Source organism: Phaenicophaeus curvirostris, chromosome 15, assembly GCF_032191515.1.
Source record: "Phaenicophaeus curvirostris isolate KB17595 chromosome 15, BPBGC_Pcur_1.0, whole genome shotgun sequence".
Lineage (NCBI taxonomy): Eukaryota > Metazoa > Chordata > Aves > Cuculiformes > Cuculidae > Phaenicophaeus > Phaenicophaeus curvirostris.
This window is the reverse complement of record NC_091406.1, coordinates 2,336,704-2,358,384: the sequence shown is the minus strand read 5'-3', so window position 1 is coordinate 2,358,384 and position 21,681 is coordinate 2,336,704. Positions and strand designations below refer to the sequence as shown.

Genomic DNA, 21,681 nt, shown 5'->3' with positions numbered 1-21,681 from the left:
TGCTATACAGCGAACAAATCATGGAGCTGCTGCAGGCAAATCTCATTGAGTTCAGTGCTTGTGGAGTGGAGGAGGTTGGAGCAGGCACATGATCCCTCCTGCCTTTAAAAATCTATAAATCTGTGGCACATTGAAGATACGGACTTGATAAATTACATTTATGGCACACTTTCCCACCAGCAGGCTTCCTCCTGCCTCCCTCCTTGGTGCTTCTAACGTTTCCTGCCTGTCCCACTGCCTCCTCCCTCCCAGGAAGGATGCAAATCTAGAACTTGATTTTAGACTTCGCAAACCAAGCTGTAATTCTTCTAGTTCCCGAGAAAGGCTGCAAGTCCATCCATCTCTTTTCCTGTGCATTTGGGGCTAAGGTGTGTGATTCATTTCGGTTTATGCCCTTTGGAAGGTAATTGTTTAAGGTAGGAATAGAGTTTTTGTTTATAGAACAGGGAATTTATTTTCTGATGCTGTAAGTTTTTAATATATTTTAAGAGCTCGCAAAGTAATAGATGGGTGCTTTTTCTTGTAATAAAATGAAATATTGAAATAAATATATGCTGAGGCAAGTTTTAACTCTTCCAGGTTGTAAATGTCTAGTGTTTAATAGTATCTACTTCACAGAATATATTCCATTTCTGTGATATATTCGGTGAGCTCCCAGTTGCTTCTAAATTAAATATGGATATCTGATAAATGTACATCTTATTAACTGAAACATATCCCTAAGATAAGCAAGTTAGTTTGGGCTTTTATTGTTAATTGAATTTTTTCAGCAGTAGCAGCTGAAGGATTGCTAATGTTTATGAATTTGCATGATGTTAAACATCTGCTCCTCTTAGCAGGAACTTTACCAGAGTTTCACTTTACTTGTGAATTCAAGTTGGGAATAAAAAAAGCACTCAGCCTTCGAGGAGTTTGGCTGTGTGGAAAGTAGGCAGGCGGGTCGCGTTGCGATGAGGGCACGGGGCACTTAGCCAGCTTCGCTGAAACGTCTTGTCTGTGGCGTGTGGCTCCTGACACAATGACAGTGAAGAACTGCAGAATGGTTTGGGTTGGAAGGGACCTTTACAGGTCATCTAGTCCACCCCCCCTGCAGTAAGCAGGGACATCTTTAAGTCTGCCAGGTTGCTCAGAGCCCCATCCAACCTGACCTTGAATGTTTCCAGGGATGGGGCATCTGTCACCTCTCTGGGCAACCTGGGCCAGTGCCTCACCACCCTCAGCAAAAAAAACCCATTTCTTACTAATATCTAGTCTAAACTTCTCCTCTTCAAGCTTAAAGCCATTACCCCTTGTCCTATTGCCCTGCTAAAGCATTTTTCCCCATCTCTTATATCAGCCCCCTTTAGGTAGTGAAAGGTCACAAAAAGATCTCTTTGGAATCTTCTCTTCTCAGAGCTGAACGGCCCCAACTTGTTGAAAAAAGCAGTTTTTTTCTCCTTCTTTCCAACCATATAGGAAAAGTAGGAGAGAAGTTCATCCAATGTCTCCATGTGTGTGCAAAAAAGAGTGATTAAAGAAAGCAGATAATAGATATAAGGAAACAGATAGAAAGCATGGAGCAATGGAGGTTTGTATTGAGACCCCTGAAGAACTGAAGTAATCTTTAATTTTCCTGTCCTTATGTAAACCTGCTCTGTCAAGGCAAATGGGCCACAAGGCCGAGGATTATTGATGTAAAGAGTTCACATAGTCATCGCACTTGGATTCAGTGATCCGATGTGTTGGGACTACATTTTTGCAGTTCACACATGCCGGCACTTTGATTTCGTATGCATGAAAATGAGCTGTTGCTGATGTGCCATTTAGGGCTAAATTGCCTAGGAATTAAGGAGCTACACTCATAAATAAATTTGTATCCCATAACATTTTAGTTTAGTCCTTTCCTGGTGCTTCCAATAATACTGGATAAAGCTTAAGTAAAGCATATGAAAGGATGGGCTGCTTGAAAACAAAACCTTTCTCAAATCTCTTCAATTTTGTCTAGAAATGTGGTTACCAAAAATAGCATCTCTTTTGCCTTATGGAAATGGATGAGAAAACAAAGCTTGGTGCTCCCACCTCCTGCTCTGAATTTCTCCCTGGAGCTATAAAACTGCCATAGGAACAGTTGAAAATAGCCAGCACGGTCTAAAAGGAACTGTCAAATAAAATGACACCCCTGGTGCCTCCTGCCTTAGAAATGACACTCTCCAGCCTGCTCCAAACAGCTCTTTATTACTACATTTGGTGGTTGGTGAAGGGTTGCCTTGAAAATTAGTGCCACTGGAGTTCCCCTTCGGTGACGGTTTGTGCTGGTTATTATCGTACTCCCCGCGGTGGCCGAGACAGCAGCGCGGTCCTTGCTGCTGCAGGGGGATTTCTGAGCGGGGTGATGGTGGTGTGGGATCCGGGGCTGGCAGCTCCGTGTGGGATGCCCAGTGGCGATGCCCTAACTCACCTGTAGTGATAACTTATCAATTGTAGTCCTAGGTTGGGACTGCTGGGTGGGTTTTCAAGAGCTGGAGCTCAGACGGGAGAGCACGGGGGCTGGTGCATCCAGGCGTGTGGAGAGGCAGCCCAGAGGAACCGCCTCCAGAGTCTTTGGAGGGTCACAGGACGAAGTTTGAATCTCCGTGCAGGCCTTCTTGTGCAGATAATCACGTACTTTTGTACTTAGCCTGGATGCTAATGACCACACAACTTTTGTCACAGACTTTATGGAGAGCTGCGGGTGCTGTTCGTGCCGCCTCTGTAGTTGTGCTGAAAAATAGCTCAATAACCAGTAGGGCTCAAATCCTCTAAAGACTTCTGTACACATTTAGGCTCACACCTACTGTTAGGTTAGCTGTACACCGAGAGATTTGTGCTCTCTAGGTGTTATCGGATCATTCTTGGTATTTAAAGCAGTGCTGGTATTTCTAGTAATCGCTGCATTGTAAGACACCTTGCACAGTAATGTTTTAGAGAGAGATTAGTTTACCTATCAAAGCAAGCTCTGCACTTCTTCACTTTGTTTTTATTTAATGTTAACCGGTTTTCTTTGAAGGATGCTTAATCCCCAGACTTGCTGTTTCTCCCTTATCTGCTTTGATTCAGAAGTGGGCTGAAGATTGCTCAGGGACCCGACTGTAAAAACCTAGAATTCAGAGAAACCAGGAGTAATATTCTTAAAGAGGGCAATTATTGAGGGAACTGGATTAATGATCTGTCATCACAATTTAGCCACATTCACCACTGACCTATCTCAGTGAGGATGCTCTTGATAAATGTAGTTCATTACCGAGTTCTGACAAGAAAACAGAATGGCACACTGTGTTTCTTGGCAGGCTGATCAATATTTTATCTGCCAAAGCATGCACAAGTGGTAAACGGGATGAATTACGTAGCCACTGCAAAACAGAGCAAGAAACAGCCTTGCTTGGAGTGAGCAGAGCATGTAAACGTGACAGTTATTGGCCACACTTTAGCAATCAGACCTTAATACGCTGGATTTTTCTTTTACTTTTCTTCTGCCTTATTGTTTTTCTTTGCCTGTCTGTCTTTTTGGTTTTTAATTCAAACAATGCCAGGCTTCACTGGGTTTGAAAGTGCTCTAAGTGGATAAAAAGGGCTTGTTTCTTCAGCGATCTCCCCTGGCGTGGAGGAGGGGATTGTGGGCTTCCCTGGCTGGGGGGGTTGCCACGTGGTTCCTTACTTTCGGCTCCATCCTACATCACACGGATGTGACCGCGGCAGGGGTAGAGCTTGGGGATGGAGAGCCAGTGCTGGCTGCCTCTGGAGGATGGCATGTATTTAATGATCCATTTCTTCAAAATAACCACCAGAAATCCCTGTATTTTGAGCATGGCAAGTATATTGAAGTTTTATTCAAGGAGCACATGAGGTGTGAGCACCTTGTGTGAGGTTTGTTTGAAAGTCACCAGGGTTTTGTTTTTATGAGTACAAAGTGGGATGTAGAGCTCACGGGAGGGCTACAGGCTGATCTCCAGCAGTGGGATGTGAACAAAGGTATCTCTGCCCAGAGCATCCTACCGCAGGACAAAAACCATGCGGCTTTTCCTGGGGAAGGCTTGTGTTTGTTGTTCAAAGGGTTACGATCAAATTAAGTTTGTGTTCAAAAAGTAGAGTGCCCATCAGCAAAAGTGATACAGGCTCTCTGGTGATATTATGTGTTGTTATTAAAGCTTGTGTGGAAAAAAAAACCCACCCACTGTTAGATGATTGGCAGTTTCATTTTGGTGTTGGATGCCTGCAGTATGCCTTCAGCTCTCACCTTCTCCTGGAGTTACCAGGATAAATCATACTGGGATCATAGGTAAAGGTCGAAAAGCAACGTGTGCCTTTTTTTGTCTCTAGCCTTTGCAAAAGAAAGATGATCAAGTAAGTAGAGAATGAGCTTAGGGCATGGAAGATAGAACAGTGAGTTTTAGTTTGTCCTGAATCTGCATCTTGGGTTCTCTGTCTTGGTTCTCCAGCTATGAGGTGGGGAGGGTTCCCTGAGTGCGCCAGTAGGCAGTGGGGCAGCTGGCAGTAGTACCACACAGGCTCTTAAAACACACAGCAGCATTTCTAGTGTTCCAAAAGAGGGAAGGGAAGAAGTCCTTTGAAAACCATCTCAGAAGCGCAGCGGTGGCCACATCCCGGTGTGCAAGCTGGGACCCATCTCCAAACAAGCCACCTCTGGAAGTATGAAACTCGTCTGAGCTGGTCACAATTGCAGACAGAATCCAAGTCCCTGGGAAGCGCTAACAAGGAAACCAAGCTGAGAGACATCCATTAATGAGACCTACCAATGAGAGCAATCTGAGATTAAATAAACTGCTAATGATGAGCTTATGTTGCAAAGGCAACTGCTAGGGGCATTTAGCAAAGCCGAGACAAGAATGGGGACCAGTGAGAGGGCACACAGATGTTTTTTCCTGTGATTCTATTTGTTTAGCAGCCATGGTTGTAATATCTGAAAGAACAGCAAACAGGCAAGTTTCAAGCGTTCCAGTGCTGCTGGAAACCTGAAGAGGTGGCATTTAGCAGATAAAGCAGGTGGATCCCAGGCACAATGTAAGAAGATTACGAGTGTCATCAACAGCAGGAAAGGAGTGGGTGGGAAGGAGACAAAATACAGAGCTTTGCAAAACCTATACAACCAGCTCCAAGGAAGGACTGTTAGCTGTCTCCATAGGGAAGGTAGTTTAAAAGATGAAATAATAATGCCTAGTAAAGGCAGGTAAGGATCTTCACTCCAGGAGACCCTAACTGCCCTTGGCATTGGCTTGTCAAACAATTTGGGTTGCCTGAATGTGTCTCCACTGTTCCTTGGTGGAGGAGGAGGCAGCATCTTTTACAGAGCAGCTCCGGCATCCATGTCTGTTCGCTGCAGTGCCTTAAAGTTGGGTTTGAAAGAGCGTTACATGCAGGTTATAGAATCATAGAATAACCAGGTTGGAAGAGACCCACCAGATCATCGAGTCCTACCATAATGCAGCAGCTGAAAGAGAGGTTGTGGAATCTCCTTCTCTGGAGGTATTCAAAACCCACTCGGATGTATGGCTGTGCAACCTGCTCAAGGTGACCTGCTTTAGCAGGAGGGTTGGACTGGGTGAACTCCTGAGGGCCCTTCCAACCCTCACCATTCAGTGTTTCTAATAATCCCAAGTGATTCAAATACTTTTGCCAGACTTACTATCAAGTCATGGTTTCAGGTCGGAGTATTTCCATTGACCTGGAGTGGGTTTCACCCTGTTTTTCCACTACAGTGAGATTAAATATGTAAGTTATACATATATATGTGTATGCACATATGCATATATATTGCAGTTTTAGTGCATCTTCCTATCAGTCTTTTAGTTCAGCCAAAGAAGCACAAATTATTGATCGTGCACCCCTGGGATGGAACTTTATTACTTTTACTCATCGCCTTGCATGTGGTGTGCAGCTTTACAGTGCTCTGCTCTGAAGCAGCTGCCTGTGCATCACCTTAACCCTCAGATGTCAGGGAAAATGTTGAAAGGCATGAGCCCATGAAGCCTCTCACATTCACGCTGTGGAGAGATGCCAAGGGATCTGCTTCCAGCAGAGCCAGAGAATGTTGTTTTCTTCAGAGAGAAGTGAAGGTAATGAGATTTTAGAGCAGTTTTAACAGGGGCCAGAAGCACCTTCTGACTGTGACTTGTGTTAACAGCATGTGAAAAGGAACATATTTTTTTAAACTGGAGGCATAATTGTCTTATTGCTGATTTTCTTTGCTGTGTATCCAGTGGAATGGCATTATCCTGCCTCACAGGATGGGACTCTGCTGGGTAGATGGTCCCTGACCCTGAAAACAGCAGCAGAGTGGTGGTGGGGCAAATATTGAGGATTTGGGAGTTGTTGCCTGTGGTTGTCACCAGTTCTCTCCTTCTGTGGTTTCCTTTATTTCACTCTTCATGCCCATCATTTACCTGAAGGCTGCAGCACGGCTTTGATGCCATGAAAACCTCCAAATGACTGTGCCTACGTTGGGCTGTCTTGCAGCCCAGGTGAGCGTGTACTTATTTGAGAAGAGCAGTTATGTTTTGAGAGCATGGCAAAATCACAGGGGGTTACAATGCAGTGATAGGAAATCGCCGTCTCCCAGCTCACGCCATGCAACACAGTTGAGAGCCTGAGTGCATCACCAGTGAGTGACCTGGTGAGGTCCTGTGTGCACTGGAGTAGAGTTGCAATGTTTGGATTCCAACATCTGCGCCTTGCACATATTACTTATAGTTTGCTGTTGCCTTAATGCACAGTTCATACTGGAAATTCTGTTTAAACACTCAGTTGTGCTCAGTTTTGGCTGAGGCTCCAGTGTGCAAGGAACCGTCCCACCCAGTTAATCCTCCACGCTGGTAGATGGTATCAAGCTGGTGGCAGGGGGTGCCTGTTAGACAGAGGAGATGTTAATATAAGCTTAATAAAGTGAGAAGGGCTGTTAGAAGAGATGGGGAGGCTTCAGAAGCGCCTAGGTCCTTTTCCAGTTATGCCTTTTGTGGTCAGAAAAAGAGTTGAGGTGAGTCAGAAGGCGAGGAAAGGGAGAGGGCTGGGAAAGCACTGCCCAAGCAACAGTTAGGGAGTATCTGGAAAAAAAAGATCTAACTGCAGGAAATAAAAGGTCTGGAGGCCATAAAGGAAGAGCTGCTTTGGCATATGCTACTGGCAAAAGGTGATGGGAGGAAGAAGTGTGAAATCAAACGGGCTAAAAGGACCTGTCAGGATGAGCAGATCTGGTGGCTGCGATGCACGTGCAGACCCAGGTGTTGGATGGTCCCTGCCATGGGGAGGACCACGACAATGGAGCATCTCACTCAGTGTCACCATGTGGCTTGCCCATAGCCATACTCGTGCTCACAAATGGAAACTGCCAAGCAGAAACTGAGGTGCAAGCAAATTAAATAGGTTTCCCTGTCTTTATTAGCCTTAGGTATGTCTCTGGCATTAAGATTTGACTGAAGAGAAAAGAAAATTCCAGCTCAGAAAAAACTTATTATTGCAATAGCTAAGATGATCTTTACAACAAGATTGCAAAATTGCTTGATTATACTAGATACAGCAATCAGTTTTTCTCTTAAATAAACACGTGATTGGAAGAAGGAAATTTCTTCGTGCTGCCTTCACAATAGCCACCAAATGGCATGGTTGGGGGGGAAAAAACAAAGCAGAAATAATAAACAAGGCTAATTAGCGACTTGTTTTTTCCATAAAACGAGGCTGATTCTGTGTGGGACCAAGAGCTCTTCAGAGGTTGTTTTGAGGGATGGAAAACTTTTGCAGCTGTAATATCCCTGAACAGTGAGAAACTCTCAAAACTAGAAGGGCCTGAGTTCAGGGTAGAAAATAAGCCTTGTCTTGCAGTTATTGCTTATGTAGCACTAGGTCTCTGACCTGACCGGTGAGCGTGTGTCTAGCCTCTGTGTTCTCTTTCACCTTCTAAAGTCATGGTGCTTTTCAAGTTGTGAGCACAGAATATGAAGGTTGAAAGAGGAAAAAAAAAATCCTGAAAGCAGATGGGTTTGCTATCAGAGAACTGCCTCCCACCTGGCATTTTAATTGGGTTTTAGTTGGAGCAGAACCAGAGGACCCAAACTGGTGCATCTCAGTGAGAAAAGGACAAGAACACTAGTTGTCAGTATGCCAGTCTTCTATTATTTTTCAGAGGGATGATGTTTGGAGTGTTTGGGGAGCTGATCTATAAGAGTATTGTCCTTTAAACTGAGATGAGACCACGTTCCTTTAGATTTAATCCAACAGGATTAATGAATTAAAATAAAAAGTTGATTTAAAACTACCATTATAGAGAATAAGGTTATCTATCTTAAAGAGAAAATACAGAGACAAGGGCATCTAACAGGAGGAGCTGAATGTGTCGGTACCTTTGGTGGGTGGTGGTTGATGCCCACACGGTGTGGGGAGCTGGAGCAGGAGGTGCTCCAGGGGCTGCTGCAAGGCACAATCAGCCACTCTGCTCGATCCTGAAGCAAACAGCTCTGCACAAAAAAAGCCAGTGCCATTCTTTATTCTGCCAAGCTCTGCCAGACAGCAGTTGAGCAGAAAAGGGCCATAACATCTTACACCACTTTGGGCACGTGGATGTGTTTCTCCTCAAGTAGGATGCCCTTAAATCACAGTAAAGTGTTCCCCGGAGAAGAATCATGGAAGAGCTGGCTGCTGCGAGCACGGTGGGGGCTTTCAGGGTCGTGAAGGTTCAATCTGATTCCTCCAGCCAAGCCGGTGTCATTTCAAAGCGACTGCCTTGAAAGCTTTTCTGTGATATTAACCCTTTTCCCTGGTCAGGGGCCGAGGAAATCATTCACGTCGGTCTGCAGCGGGGTGGTGCACGCAGGCACCACTGACACCTCAGCTGCAGTTGCTCCCTGCAGTCCCGTGCTCCTCACTGGCCATTGTGCCACCTCGAGATGCATTAAAGGATTCCTTAATATCAGCCCAATGTTTGGCACAGGGTGATGCTCCAGGGTGCCATTTATTTATGTTTGAGGCGCTTTCTAAACATCAGCTTCCCTGTGTTTATTTTTCACTTTATAATCACTGAGTAGATGAATTTATTTCACCTTTGCAAAAAATGTAGACTCGGTTTAATATGGGTGGGGATTACAAAGCTGAGTGTGGAAGTCTGTAACCAAAGCCCTATAATCTGGAAGGAAACATGCTGGTGGGCATCCTTGACAGCAGGATTTAGAAAAACTGCCACCTATTACAAAAGGTAACGACTACAGGAGCTGCTCGAGCACAGAGCTGAGTGGTGCTGTATATGCAGACAGCCTGTCTTTAAATGTGCCTTATTTTTCCCTTTAGGAGCTCAATCCTTTAAAAAGATCAAGGCGAATGGACGTGGCCCAGTAACGCGGTTTTATCTTCTAGGTGACACGTGTACAATGGCAAACTACAGCCGGCTCAAGAGCATCCTCCTCGACCTGCAGGCTCATCAGCAGAGCCCACCGAGCAGCCCAGCCGAGGACAGAGTATCCCAGAAGCGCTTCTTGGTCGAAGATATGTTTAAGCACTTGGATATAAACAGTGATGGGCATCTCAGCAGCTCTGAACTGGCTCAGGTGGGTTATTGTTCAATGAAAATGGAATTATGAAATGGATTGCGTTTTTCATTCAAAGTGCGAATTGAATGTAACGCAGCAGCACTCCAGAGAGAACAGTCGTTTGTAACTGTCCGGCTGGCAGCAGATAAAGAGGAAAAATCTACTGCAGTGTGCGAGTCACTCTCTGCGTCTCAGGGAGGGGCAATGGTGTTGTCTCAAACATTTGAAGTTCCTCTAGAAACAAAAACCACAGCAGCTTTCCAGCCCCATCATTTTTTTGCTCCTGAAAATAGGTGCTGATCCTCACTGCTAACCGTCATCTTCTGGAGTGTTCTCAGATAGCCAGCATGGGGAGATTTGATTTGGATTTTTAGGTGTGTGTGTAAGTTAGGGAGAAATCTCTTAATTCTTCCTCTCTGCCTTCTGGACGGTGGATTAGCATGTGGTAACAAGACAGCAGAGTTGGAATAGTTTAGAACAGGTTTTTTTTCCCAGGATGCCTTGGCAGATACTGAAATGTTGATTAGCGGAACCTAATAATGGTAGAAAAGGTGAGAGCTTGAAAAAAAACTGTTATTTCTAGTTATGGGAGTGCTGTGCAGTTGGAATTCATCTGACTGGTAAAATGAACCAAACACACAGCCCAGGCATTCAATTCAATTACTCTGTGTTCTGAACTTGCTCTTTGCATGTGCAGACCTGAGAAAACAGTCCTATAAATATGAGCAAAAGCGTTATGCAAGATATGGGGAAATGTGGTATTTTCCATTTCATTGCGTCATCTGAGAGGAATTAGAAGCAAATGCCTTTTAAGACCTTTTTGAAAGCCAATACCTGCCTGGGACCTGTTCCAGTTTCCGAAGCTGGCCCTTCACCCTTTGTTCTGCAGGGGTGTCTCCTCTGTGCTCACCCTCCCCAGCAAACAGCAAGTGTGTTGCAGCTCCAGCGTGTAAATGCAAGCTGTGAGCAAGCAGGAGGACAGACACAAGCTTGCTCCTCCCCAAGCTCGCTCCTGTGTAGGACAGTTTGCTTTGAATTTTAATCCTCAGGCTGTTGACATGATGCATGATCCTTCCTGCACAATGCAAAGTGTCAGCGTAAATCCCCTCAGATCTCAGAGCTATGAATACATACAATACTTCATCTAAATGTGATGATTTTTTTATAGAGACACGGTAGGTATAAGAAAACACTTTTATATGAATTCAAAGCCACTTTTGCATAGTGACATCTAAGTGTCTGTTCTACTCTGCAATTTTTTCCCCGTTTTACATGAAACTTATTTTGTCAGGATATTAAAACTCAACTCACATGTAAATAAAGGTTTGGCAGCCTGCGAGCCATTAGCATTAGGAAGAAAATATGACCTGCATCTTCAAAGAGCAGGATTTGGGGCTTTGAGGGCTGCTGCAGAGTTGCTATGGGCTTCATTTGCAGGTGTCTTTGGAGCTCAGGTCTTTCACAATAGCAAGCATAGACCTTGGCTGCTGTTGTTTTAATTCTTCTCTCTGTTATCAAAATTGATAGCCATACATCTGGAGCCTGCTTTGGTTTGGTGGAGCAGAATAAATTCAGCCCTCAGCTAGGAGTCATCTCACCCAAACATAGAGTCATAAAACGCTTTGGGCCAGAAGGGACCTTGAAGATCATCCAGTTCCAAGCCCTCTGCTGTGGGCAGGGACGCCTCCCACTGCACCAGGCACATCCTCGTTATCCTCCACAAAAGCTTGCCCCCCCATCCTTGCTGGGCTGGCAGTATGATCACCTCTCAGAAGACAATATAGTGCCACTTAATGAAGGATATGGATGAGCCATGAATGATTTTAATGTTGTGCTGAATGACACTGATCTTGGGGCCCTGATGGGAACGTGGCTGAAGTCCCGACTGGGCTGAGGAAACATCTGCAGAGCTGCTTTGGGGCTCTCACAGCAGCCCTATTCACAGTTTATATGTAGGATTCTTTATTTTTCTTGTTAGCTCTAACAAGGTGATTTTTATGTGCTTTTCCTTGATCAGTTTATTCACCTGGTGTTCAAGGGGTTTTTTTTAGGTAATAAGCAATTTTTAATTTTCCACATTATAGTCTCAACACAACTTTTCTTGCCTTGTTAGGTCAACTTTTCTTGCCTCGTTAGGTAGATTTGTGATTGATTTGCATTGGCTCTTTAATTTGAAGCTCTCTGCAACTTTAAAATTCCCCCAGAGGTGGGAATCTCATTGCCCATGGTAGAGGCAGCTGAAATGAATGTGGTGCAGTGGGATCTCACTCTCTCTGGCTGCAGGTTGAGCTGCTGCTGTGCATTTTCTTTGTTTTATTTAAGAGAAAAATAGTCTCTCGAGCGCTATAACCTTGTCTAAGGAAAAACTTGAGGCGGGTAATGTGCACTGCTGCAGAAAAAAAGTCATTTTTAAGACCTGAAGCGGCATCTTTAGGAGGCTCAGTGCAGAGGGATTCGCCCCAAAGGAGAAATTGGAAGCCGAATTCCTCCAGAGAGGACAGTCCTACATTGAGACAGCACCTAGCACTGGGAGACGGTGAAGATCTTTGCCCACTTGGTTATTTTCCATGACAGAATTGCTTTTAGCCAAAAAGGTGGCAGCAGATGGTCCATCCCTCTCTGTTTGGAGCTGCTTTGCCTGCTCGCTGCTGGCAGACTCCATAGTTTCCCTCCAGACCCAGCAGTGTGAAATGCCCCTGTAGTTTCTCAGTCGTGGATCTGCAGGGCTATTAACAATGGTGGTAATTGGAATATTATTTCTATTTAAAACTTTGTATTTTAAAGCCAGATCTACTGAATCTGTTGCAGCTGAGTGGTTTGTGTTAGTTATGGGGTTTTTTTTCCTGTGATCTTAAATCAAAAGCACTAGTAAAAACTTGTCATACTTATGAAAAGTTAATCAATTTTCAATACAAAGGTAGACTAAAGGAAATTTCTATCTTTAGAAGATTGATTGTGGAAGGTATGGCTGATCTCACTTCTATTGAACGTTTTTACTTGCTAGGTGAAGGGTCATTTTTTTAGCATTATTACTTTAAATTGCTTCAGTATAATGGGCCAAGACAAGAATAGCAAATAAAATAGTCCCTAGTCTACAGGAAAAAGCCTTCCTGCCCAGAAGATGCAACATTTCAGCAGTTTTCTTCATGTTCTACAATAAATCCAGAGAACCTAACGTTTTCATTATGCTTAGGTCTGATTTGGGCTGTTTGCTAACTTGGATATATGATTTCTAAGGCTCTCCTCATTTATAATGTAGAATGTATGAAATGTTTAGAATGCATAAGGAACAAATTGTCAGAGGCTGGAAAAACACATTGGTGTTGAATACACCATCCGCTCCTGCCAGTTCTAGTCCTTAAAGCAAGGAATACAATGTTGTCCGTGCTACAGAGGAGGCGGGGGAAAAAACTGCTATTTCCCTATTGAAGATTTATTTTTCAATACATTTGGAAAGTGAAAATGTGTTTCTGTGCGGCTGCTGAAGGAAGAAGGTCCTTATTCTCACCACTCTATGGCCCATGAATTGCTGCAGGAGCCTGAATATCAGTTGTATCTTGATACAAAGCAAATACACAACAATAGATACGACATATCTATATAACTCCCCAAAGGTCATTTAATGGAAAATTGGCTGGGTAAGCCAGAATGATAGTCAGTAGCTTTATGTTATGTGTAAGATTACCTGTTCTCTTTGCTACAGCTCATGAAGGAGGAGGACCTGGGAGATGATTTATTGGATTGTACACTGGAAGACCTTCTCCGGTTTGATGATTACAACAACGACGGCCGCTTAACCCTGCAGGAGCTCTATACAGCCTTCCGTGAGTCCCAATGCTTTTGTCTGTCTCAGGTGTTGAAAGCACGTGAATGTCTACGATGGCAATGGTGTCTTGCCCAGATGTGCTCAGCAAAGATAGTCCTTTTTTGTATCTGATGTCTTGAAATGCTATGGAAGGCTTGTTTCTAAAGGTTACCGTGCTCCAGAGGATAGGCAGGAACAAGGAGGTTGGTAAAAGAGTGTGAGGCTTATTGTTTCCTTGTGTATTTTGTCTTGCTGCTTGTTGATGGCAATAGAGAGAGATTTGGGAACTGGCCAGGTCTGTAGACCTGAGTGCGTGGTTTCTCAGTAACCCTGAGGAAACAGGGTTACCTGTCCAAATGTCTTGTGGCAATGTGAGTTAGTTAGCTGTGGGGAGGCTGTTTTACTGAATATTCTGCCTGGAAATCATGGTTTCTGTATTTTGTTTCTGTGTTAGTAAGTGGATTATGGTGTGCAGTCTTTTTACATGTCTCAGCACCGTCTGCAAAGTTTTCTAGATCACTGAGCTATTTAAACAGCCCAGGGAGGAAAAAAGTATTATCCCGTTTATCTTCATTACTTAATGCTCATGCTTTAAGTTAAGCATTCATTGAAGTCCTTCCTTAGGAAAGGCCTACATTGTCTCCTTCACCTGGATGATAATATTGATACCTGTCCCTTTGGGATACTAAAAAAGACGGACAGACAGCAAATTTGAGGGGGTTTGCAGCAACCAGGATAGTGAGCTACAGTGTGATTATTTGTGGTGTATCAAAGATATTGTTAATACACTTCAAGCAAAATCAGGATTCAGCTGTTTAGCCTTTTGCCTGCACTCAATTGTCCACACTCAATACCAAGCTGGTTACCTCTTAAGCTGGATTCTCAGATCATTGATATGACATTTTAAAGACAAAGTCATTTCAGTACTTCATGATTTCACTTTGTAAACCAAAGCTCCCTGCTCCAGTGCCTCTTTGGTGGGAAAAGCTTGGCGTGCATGAGAGTCACCATGCACCCTGCACCAGCACGTTCCTCATTGATGCTCTTTGACGAGCCACAATGCTAATGCAGAACCTCTGCTTATCCTGATTTCTAAATAGAGTGGTTTCCATTTCTTGGCATCTGGCTTTTCATTAAAAACAAAAAAAAACCAAAAAAAACTTTAGATAATAATGTCTAAAGTACTTTAAAATTAGCCCCATTTGTCACCTTGGACCTCTTTGAACTGCATATGCATTTAATTCAACAGAGCGCGCTCAAACCAGCAGATATACAGTAAAACATAAAACCTCATACATTAGGAAGATCATAAAGTGAATTAACCCAGCTATAAAGGCTCGACACAGAGTTATTTGGGAGCATATTTGGATCAATGGGTTCTCAAAGTCACAGCAACTCAAAGCTAAGTTCCAGGAGTCAATTGTATGAGTTTTTGGTTCAGTGAATTTTAAGTAGGCAATGAAAATAAGACAAGTACAAAATATTAGCCAATGAACAGAGATGATAATCGATAAACTGCAAAAGTACTGTAACAAAACCCAAGGCGTAACATGAGTGTCTACCAAAAGGATTTTGCATGTTGAGAGGATTGTTCTCCGTCTGAAGCTGAAAATCAGACTTATTCTCCGTTTTCAGTTTTCCCTGAATCTCCACTTTTATCGAGAGCCATTAATGGCTCATTAGTTTTTAATTTAGAAACAAAATTTTGTTGCTTGTAACTTCAGAAATTTTGTGACTCTGTAAGCAAACTTTAGTGCCTGGGGAAAGTTTATCTTCTTCCTTTACTTTTTTACATAGTGTAGAAAAACCATCTCAAAAATACTTATAAATCTTAAGCTCACGCTTTGGTTTACAGTCCTTTAAGTGTTTATGCAATTTGAGCTTCATTATGAGCCAGAATTTGGCTTGTGATAGTAGTTTTAAGGTACAACATCCTGCACATTTTTTGTATTTGTGGCCCATTAAGGTGATCCTTTCGTTGCTTGAAATTCACCCACGCCTCTCATTTTTGCGTGCTGGCAGCAGCCTGTGGGGATGGCTGCTCAGCTAACCAAGGGACGTAATTACCGGGATCCAGTGACATCAGAAACTCTCAATCTAATTTATCCTCTCAAAAACTATTAAATCTGTTTCAGCACGTCGTGCTCTGGTGTAGTGTTGCAGTGTTGGAAAAACTTGTAATGACCTTGATAATATGTAGAGCTTTCCAATTTGTCATTCCCGTGCTGCTTTAGAAGTTGGATTTCATTTTCCAGAGTCTCATGGCCTCTCTGTAACTCTCAAAGCCACAAAATGGTCTCATTCGCTCACTTCATTTGTGTGTCTTGCTTTCTCTTGACCCATTGTCTCTTGCCATTCAAAGAACGTTTTTGATCCCCGTTCCTGTTGATCAGCTGTAAATGGATGAGAAGTGCATGGATGAGAAGAATCCAATCCTTAACTGTTTTGAAACAAGGTTTTGCTGTGCAAGAACTACATCTCATAGAGGCTGTTTTTAATAATCATATCTAATCATGCTAATCATTTGCATACAGATCTAATGTGCAGTTTGGAATCATGGACAGAAATATTGACCCTCCTACTATAACCCTGTCTAATTCATCGTCTTTCTTCTGATTTTCTAAAAGTTCTTGTCTTCCCGAATCCCAAGAATATACCTTTTAGGACTTTGCTTATGTGTATGGGGATTATTTGAAATCTCTGTTAACAGAGGATTAAAGTATGACTTTTCAAATCACCTCAATCGTATGCAGGTAACATGTGAGACAGATGAAATGCACTTCTGGCAGCTTTAGCAGGAACAACTTGTAGGTATCTTCCAATTTCTCATTAATAAATTTTATTAGATAAGTGGGCTCAGGACCACAATTTTTTAAAAAGTCATTTTTAATATGATGTTCTTGAGACTTTCACATCCCAAAAATAGAGTACTGGCAAGTATGTTTGTCCATTGTCTTTTCTTTCTATTGTCACAAAGATTGAATAAATGATAATGAACGAAAGGTTTAGTTGTCATACAAGCTCAAGCAGAGCATGCATCTAATTAATCATCATGGAGATAAGTCTGGTGAATTGGCAAGCTTTTCACCCAGCTGAGTCACACTTTAAATATGCTCAGATGGGTGATTTTTGGATGTAACTTCTGGAACCGTATCTGACTGGAGGTCATTAGAATTAGGCATGTCACTTTTGGCATTCCTGTTGTCGTCCCTAATGGGAAAGTAGCAAGTTGGCAGATGTGAAAGCCTAGCTGAAAAAAAAAAAGCCAGTAAACTCTTCTAGATCTATATTATCATCAATGTGGACAGGTCAATTTGTAATACAAATATGTCGAAAAGAGGGAAAACATGCATTCCATCAAAATGGCTTTATCTTGTCAACGTCGTTTAGCTACTAAGAAGTTCTTAACCCTGCGATAAAAGCCCCTTAAATTCTAGCTCATTGCCAATCAGAGCGCTCTCCTAACCAACATCCACTTCTCACAGCTTGCCTTTGCATTTCATTACTCTTTTGAAGGCACAGAAAAGGCCTTTTGCAGGAACCTTTGCTATTCCGCAGCAGCTCTTTCCTGTAGGTCCCACTGGGTTTAGAAAGCTGTTTGACCAAGGTTGCATCAAAGACCAGGAGTATTTCACTAGATCAGGGTAGAAATCATACCTCAAGATAATTTCCACATCTCGATGCTATCTGAGATCACTTTGCTTGCTTCATATTTCATGCAGAAATTAATGCTGAAGAGGCTGTGGGATCAGTGTACTCTTCTCTTAAACTTCCTCTTGTAATGCTGTTATACTCTTTAAAAGGAGTTTGCTGTTTCTGTTTTAGCTCAGATTTTCCTTTTTTCACCTGTCCTTAACACGTATCAAAGAAGCTTGATGGAGAAATATGAAAATGGGATATATACGCTGGCAGCTGGAGTTCAGGGTAATGCTGGACGCCACCCGGAGAGGGCTGTGGCACAGCCTCGTGTTCTGGGTCTTCCCTAGCACTGTTGGGTTGGGTATCTTTTATTGCTACCTTCCAGCGAGATTGGTCAAGCCCAGTTAATTATAGTGGTTGACTGTATTGTGAGATAAAATGTTTTGCTTGAGGTGTTCTTTTAAGCAGTGTTGTAGCAGCAGTTATCTACCGGATCAAATCATAGCCCTAAAATATTGACAGTTTGTGCACCATGCTCTGCCTCTTCGGCAGCAATCTCCCTGCTATGGAATTTTCCTTTCATGTTGCTGCAGATACTGGTACAAACTTGGAAATAATTCATTAGCTTACCAACATTGATTTGCTTCTCCTGTGAGCGATGTGATATCTAAACTTCAAACGCGTCTTAGCAAGCAGGGGAGCACCAGCCTCCTCTTTCGGTTTGAGGCAGTGTTAGAGGTGATGTGAACTGCTTGGTAAAGAAATGAGGTTTCCTTCAGTTGGCCAAACCAACCTGTTCCTGCTTGCCTTGAGGAATGATGTGCAGCTGTGTTACTGAGGATGAAGGTAAGATCTTATAGCGATAACAAAACCAGAAGTTAAAAATGAAGCAAACAAGCAGAAATGTGGAACTCTTTAGCTTGGTTTCTGCAGCAGGTGCGACTGGCCGAGCAAGGATGACAGTAAAACCCAACAAGCATCCCAGTCACTGCAACAGCATTTAGTAACCAGCATTTCCACAGCGGAGCCAGTATCCTGCATTAGGTTTTTAGGTTTGATTAGGATGGAGTAGTGTTGTGGGTAGACGCAGCAGCTTTGCAAAGTGGAGCTACGGCAGCTCGGGGGCTCTACGTGCATGAGCTGATGCCCAAGCTGTAGCGCAAGGCTGAGCTCCAGGCGCACGCTGGAGGTCGGAGGTGCCTTTGATCAGCTCTCAGGATCTCCCTGCTCAATATGTTTTGACTTTTTAGATGATCTTCAGAAGCACCCAGCTCCTTGCCTTGCTCATAAACGAAGTGTAAGATGCCTGGCTTGAGAACTAGACGTGATCCTATTGCACCTGGAAATGTAAATTTTGACTGGTAGGATGCCTCAGCTGGGGATATCTGAGCAAGTTCATCCTAAGTCCATTTTAGTGGGCAGGTAGTTTCTGAGTGTGGAAAATTTTCTTGCTTTGATTTTCCCTTTTTTTTTTCCTCCCTTACGATCAAAGAAACATGTTCTGCAGAAAAAAAAAAAAAGTGATTTCTTTTTCTTTCTTTTAAAACTCTTCTCGTTGTGAAAATGTTCAGTTCTAAGCTTTAAGATTTTAGCACTGGCCTCCAACAAAGTGCCCTGCAATGTTTGCAGTTCCACAAAACGGCTGTCGGAGCGATAGGATGAGTGGGAATGGTTTTAAATTGGAAGGGAGATTATTTAGATTAGACATCAGGAAGAAATTCATCACCTTGAGGGTGGGGAGGCCCTGGCCCAGGCTGCCCAGAGCAGGGGTGGCTGCCCCATCCCTGGAGGGGTTCAAGGCCAGGTTGGATGGGGCTTGGAGCTCCTGATCCAGTGGGAGGTGTCCCTGCCCAGGGCAGGGGTGGGACTGGGTGGGCTGTGAGGTCCCTTCCAACCCAAACCATTCTATGAAATACAGTTGTGGTAGAATGGCAACTATAGATGTGGTGAAAACGATTGTGGTTTTGTGCTTTTGGGGCAAGAATTGCTGTCCAGATTTTCTTCATGAAGGGGCAAGGGGAGTATCTCATGCTGGTTTTGCTTGACATATTAGCTGCACACTGGAACCGATGCACTCAAGTGTGAATTGCCACACTCTACTGGTTTTTTTCCAATATCACTCATTTCAAAGACAATATCTGCAAAATGTCAGCAGGCTTAATGTGTAATGACTGAATAAGGGAAAATGGACTAATTACATGTTGTTATTGGAAATCTATTGTCTACAAATTGCAAAGAAAACTCACTAGAACACAATGTACTGGTGATCGAATAATGCTTTTCAGGGTGCATTAATTTGTTAATCTTGGTTCCGAATGCAAGAATTTGCAGTGTGACATGGTGCTTCAGAGGTGATGTAGTACAAACCATATCAAACGTCTACACAGACTCTTGCAGGAGTCGAATTTTTAAATATTTATAAGTACTTAGGAGTGACTCACTGGCGCATAAACACAGGCAAATACCATTTCTCTAAAAATTATTTGATCCGTACCGGCAGCATTCACTGAAGCAATTTCACATTCACAAACAATAGTCTTTGCAGTTGCTTGCAGACAAAAAATTACATCAGTGAACAGCAAATACCAGCACTGGTGAGATCGTAAAATGTCTGACAGTCCTGGGAGACTCGTGCCCCTTCAGACCGTGCAGGTAGGGGTCTAAAAATTGTGATTTACGTTTTCAATGAGCTGGGAAAGAGGGATTGTCCTGGTCTTGCAAAATCAGAGGCTGTTCCTGAAAATCCGACCGAAACTTTCTCCGTTGCATTCCCTTCAATTTTTTAGTTAAAGTCTGGCTTTCTGAGAAATTTGTGAAGCAAATACAACATAGTCATTAAGCAAAAATGTCCTTTCACTAAAAATTGGGAAAATCATAGTTAGACTATATAAGATTTGACATCAAGTCAAAGGTGTGATATGGTAGCATTGTGGGCATGCTTTCCCAGATCTTGTTTTATTATGTAAAGGAACATGTTAGCTGCTTTTTTCCTTGTTTCTTGTTTTCTCTACCTGTTTTTCCTAGTGGGAAATTGCTAGAGCTGTATTTTTCTTTTGCAATCTGCCTTCAGCTATGGAACGTTGCTGCAGATATTCTCTCTTTGCCCTTTCAGGCATCTCATGGATGCTTTGAATTGCTTCTCCAACTACGCAGTCTTCTTTTCTTCAAACAGTTGAGCAGATTTATATCTTTTTAAGGCAAAAAATGCTCTTTAATATATCAGAAAAAAATAATCTGACGTCTGTCTTGGATGTGGTGACTGCAGCTGTGGCTCCTGATTCATGTTGTATTTGTCTTGGGTAGCTCGTGGGGTGCCTTTTGGGTTCAGTACAACCAGCATTGGCGTAGAGGGTAACATCTCCTGTACACTCCTTTCCAGGCAGGGATCACTCTGGCCATTGGATGTTCTGTCACTTACTGACCCTTCAACCTGCTAAAGGTGAGGGTGGAATTAGCTACTTCATCTGGTTTTTGTTTCATAGATCTGTCCTGCCTTCCTTGTTCCTGGACTTCTTCAATGTGTTATACATAACTGTAAATGTGGTTATATTAAAATACTTTATTGGGCATGGATGCAGATTACTAGCCAACCCAAAAAGCTCAGCAAATCAGTCCTGCCTTATGCTCTATCGCACTCTGGTGCCTGTTTTGTCAGCTGTGGTTTCTGTGTTCATTCAGATCTCGATGGAGATGTTGAACAGATTTAAGCTTTGGAAGCCTCTTCATGCGGTGCCACTAGAAACAGCCCTGTTTGAGTGGTCCCCTCTGAGAAAAGCTTTTAGAGATCTGTCCATCAGCCAGTTCTTAGTTCATTTAGCATGGCCTTTATTGATATTGTGTAGCCCTACAGAGCTGCAGTGCTAATTTTTTAATCAAAATGCCAAAGCAGCCATCAGAAAATTACCAAGTACAGTCCATATCCCCAGTGCAATGATACGATTTATGTAGAGCCACAGCTGAGTTGTTTTTATTTCATGTTCTTCATAGGAGAAAATCTCCTTGACAAATCCAGGATGTCCAGATAGAAACTGAAAAAATAGCAGAGGAAAATTGAATAAGCTGAACTCAAAGGTTGGTTCTGCTTTAATACTTCCAAAAGGAATAAAAAGGTGCTAGCCTATAGAGAAAAGTAAAAGATGCTTCAGTGGCATCAGGATTTGAAGTGAAACTCAGCTGTTGCCAAAGTCTGTCTTCAGCACCATCATAAAAAGCTCATTCTCAAGTTTCTTGATGATCAAAACTTCAGAAAGAACATCAAGAACCATCGATAGAAATAAATAACTCAGAGCTCAGGCCTGCCATGCCTCCAAAGCACCGCTTCTGCCGTCAGATTTTCACTCTGCAGTACATAAAATACATCTGCAGAATTTTTGCTTCTCTTTCTGCAAACCAGTAAGGGTCCTGCTGAACTCGTGCTTTGAGATCCTGTAACTTTCACCACAGTCCAGGCACTGACATCCCAGACGTATTGGTAGGAACTTCTGTTTGGAGAAGTAATTGGTGAATATGATTTGCCAAAAAGAAATATGCTAAGTATATGTGGGGTTCTTTTTCTCTTCATTTGTCATTCTGTTCATCATGCAAACCTGAATAATGTGTTAGAAGAGGTCACATGTACCCTTAGGGGCAGTGAAACATGTGGAGTAGTGTCTGGCTCCGTGGCCAGCTGAAACCCAGCATCACAGCCCCCAA

General features: G+C 43.0%; 1 protein-coding gene across 4 annotated transcripts in view; it reads left to right on the top strand.

The window, feature by feature from the left end:
- Positions 1-21,681, top strand: part of FSTL4 (follistatin like 4) — a 214,981-nt gene that overhangs the window by 105,992 nt on the left and 87,308 nt on the right. For all 4 annotated transcript variants that reach the window (XM_069869380.1, XM_069869381.1, XM_069869383.1 and 1 more), the window contains exons 5-6: positions 9,373-9,563; positions 13,249-13,369. In XM_069869380.1, coding sequence (XP_069725481.1) covers positions 9,373-9,563; positions 13,249-13,369 — 312 coding nt within the window. The remainder of the gene's footprint in view (positions 1-9,372; positions 9,564-13,248; positions 13,370-21,681) is intronic.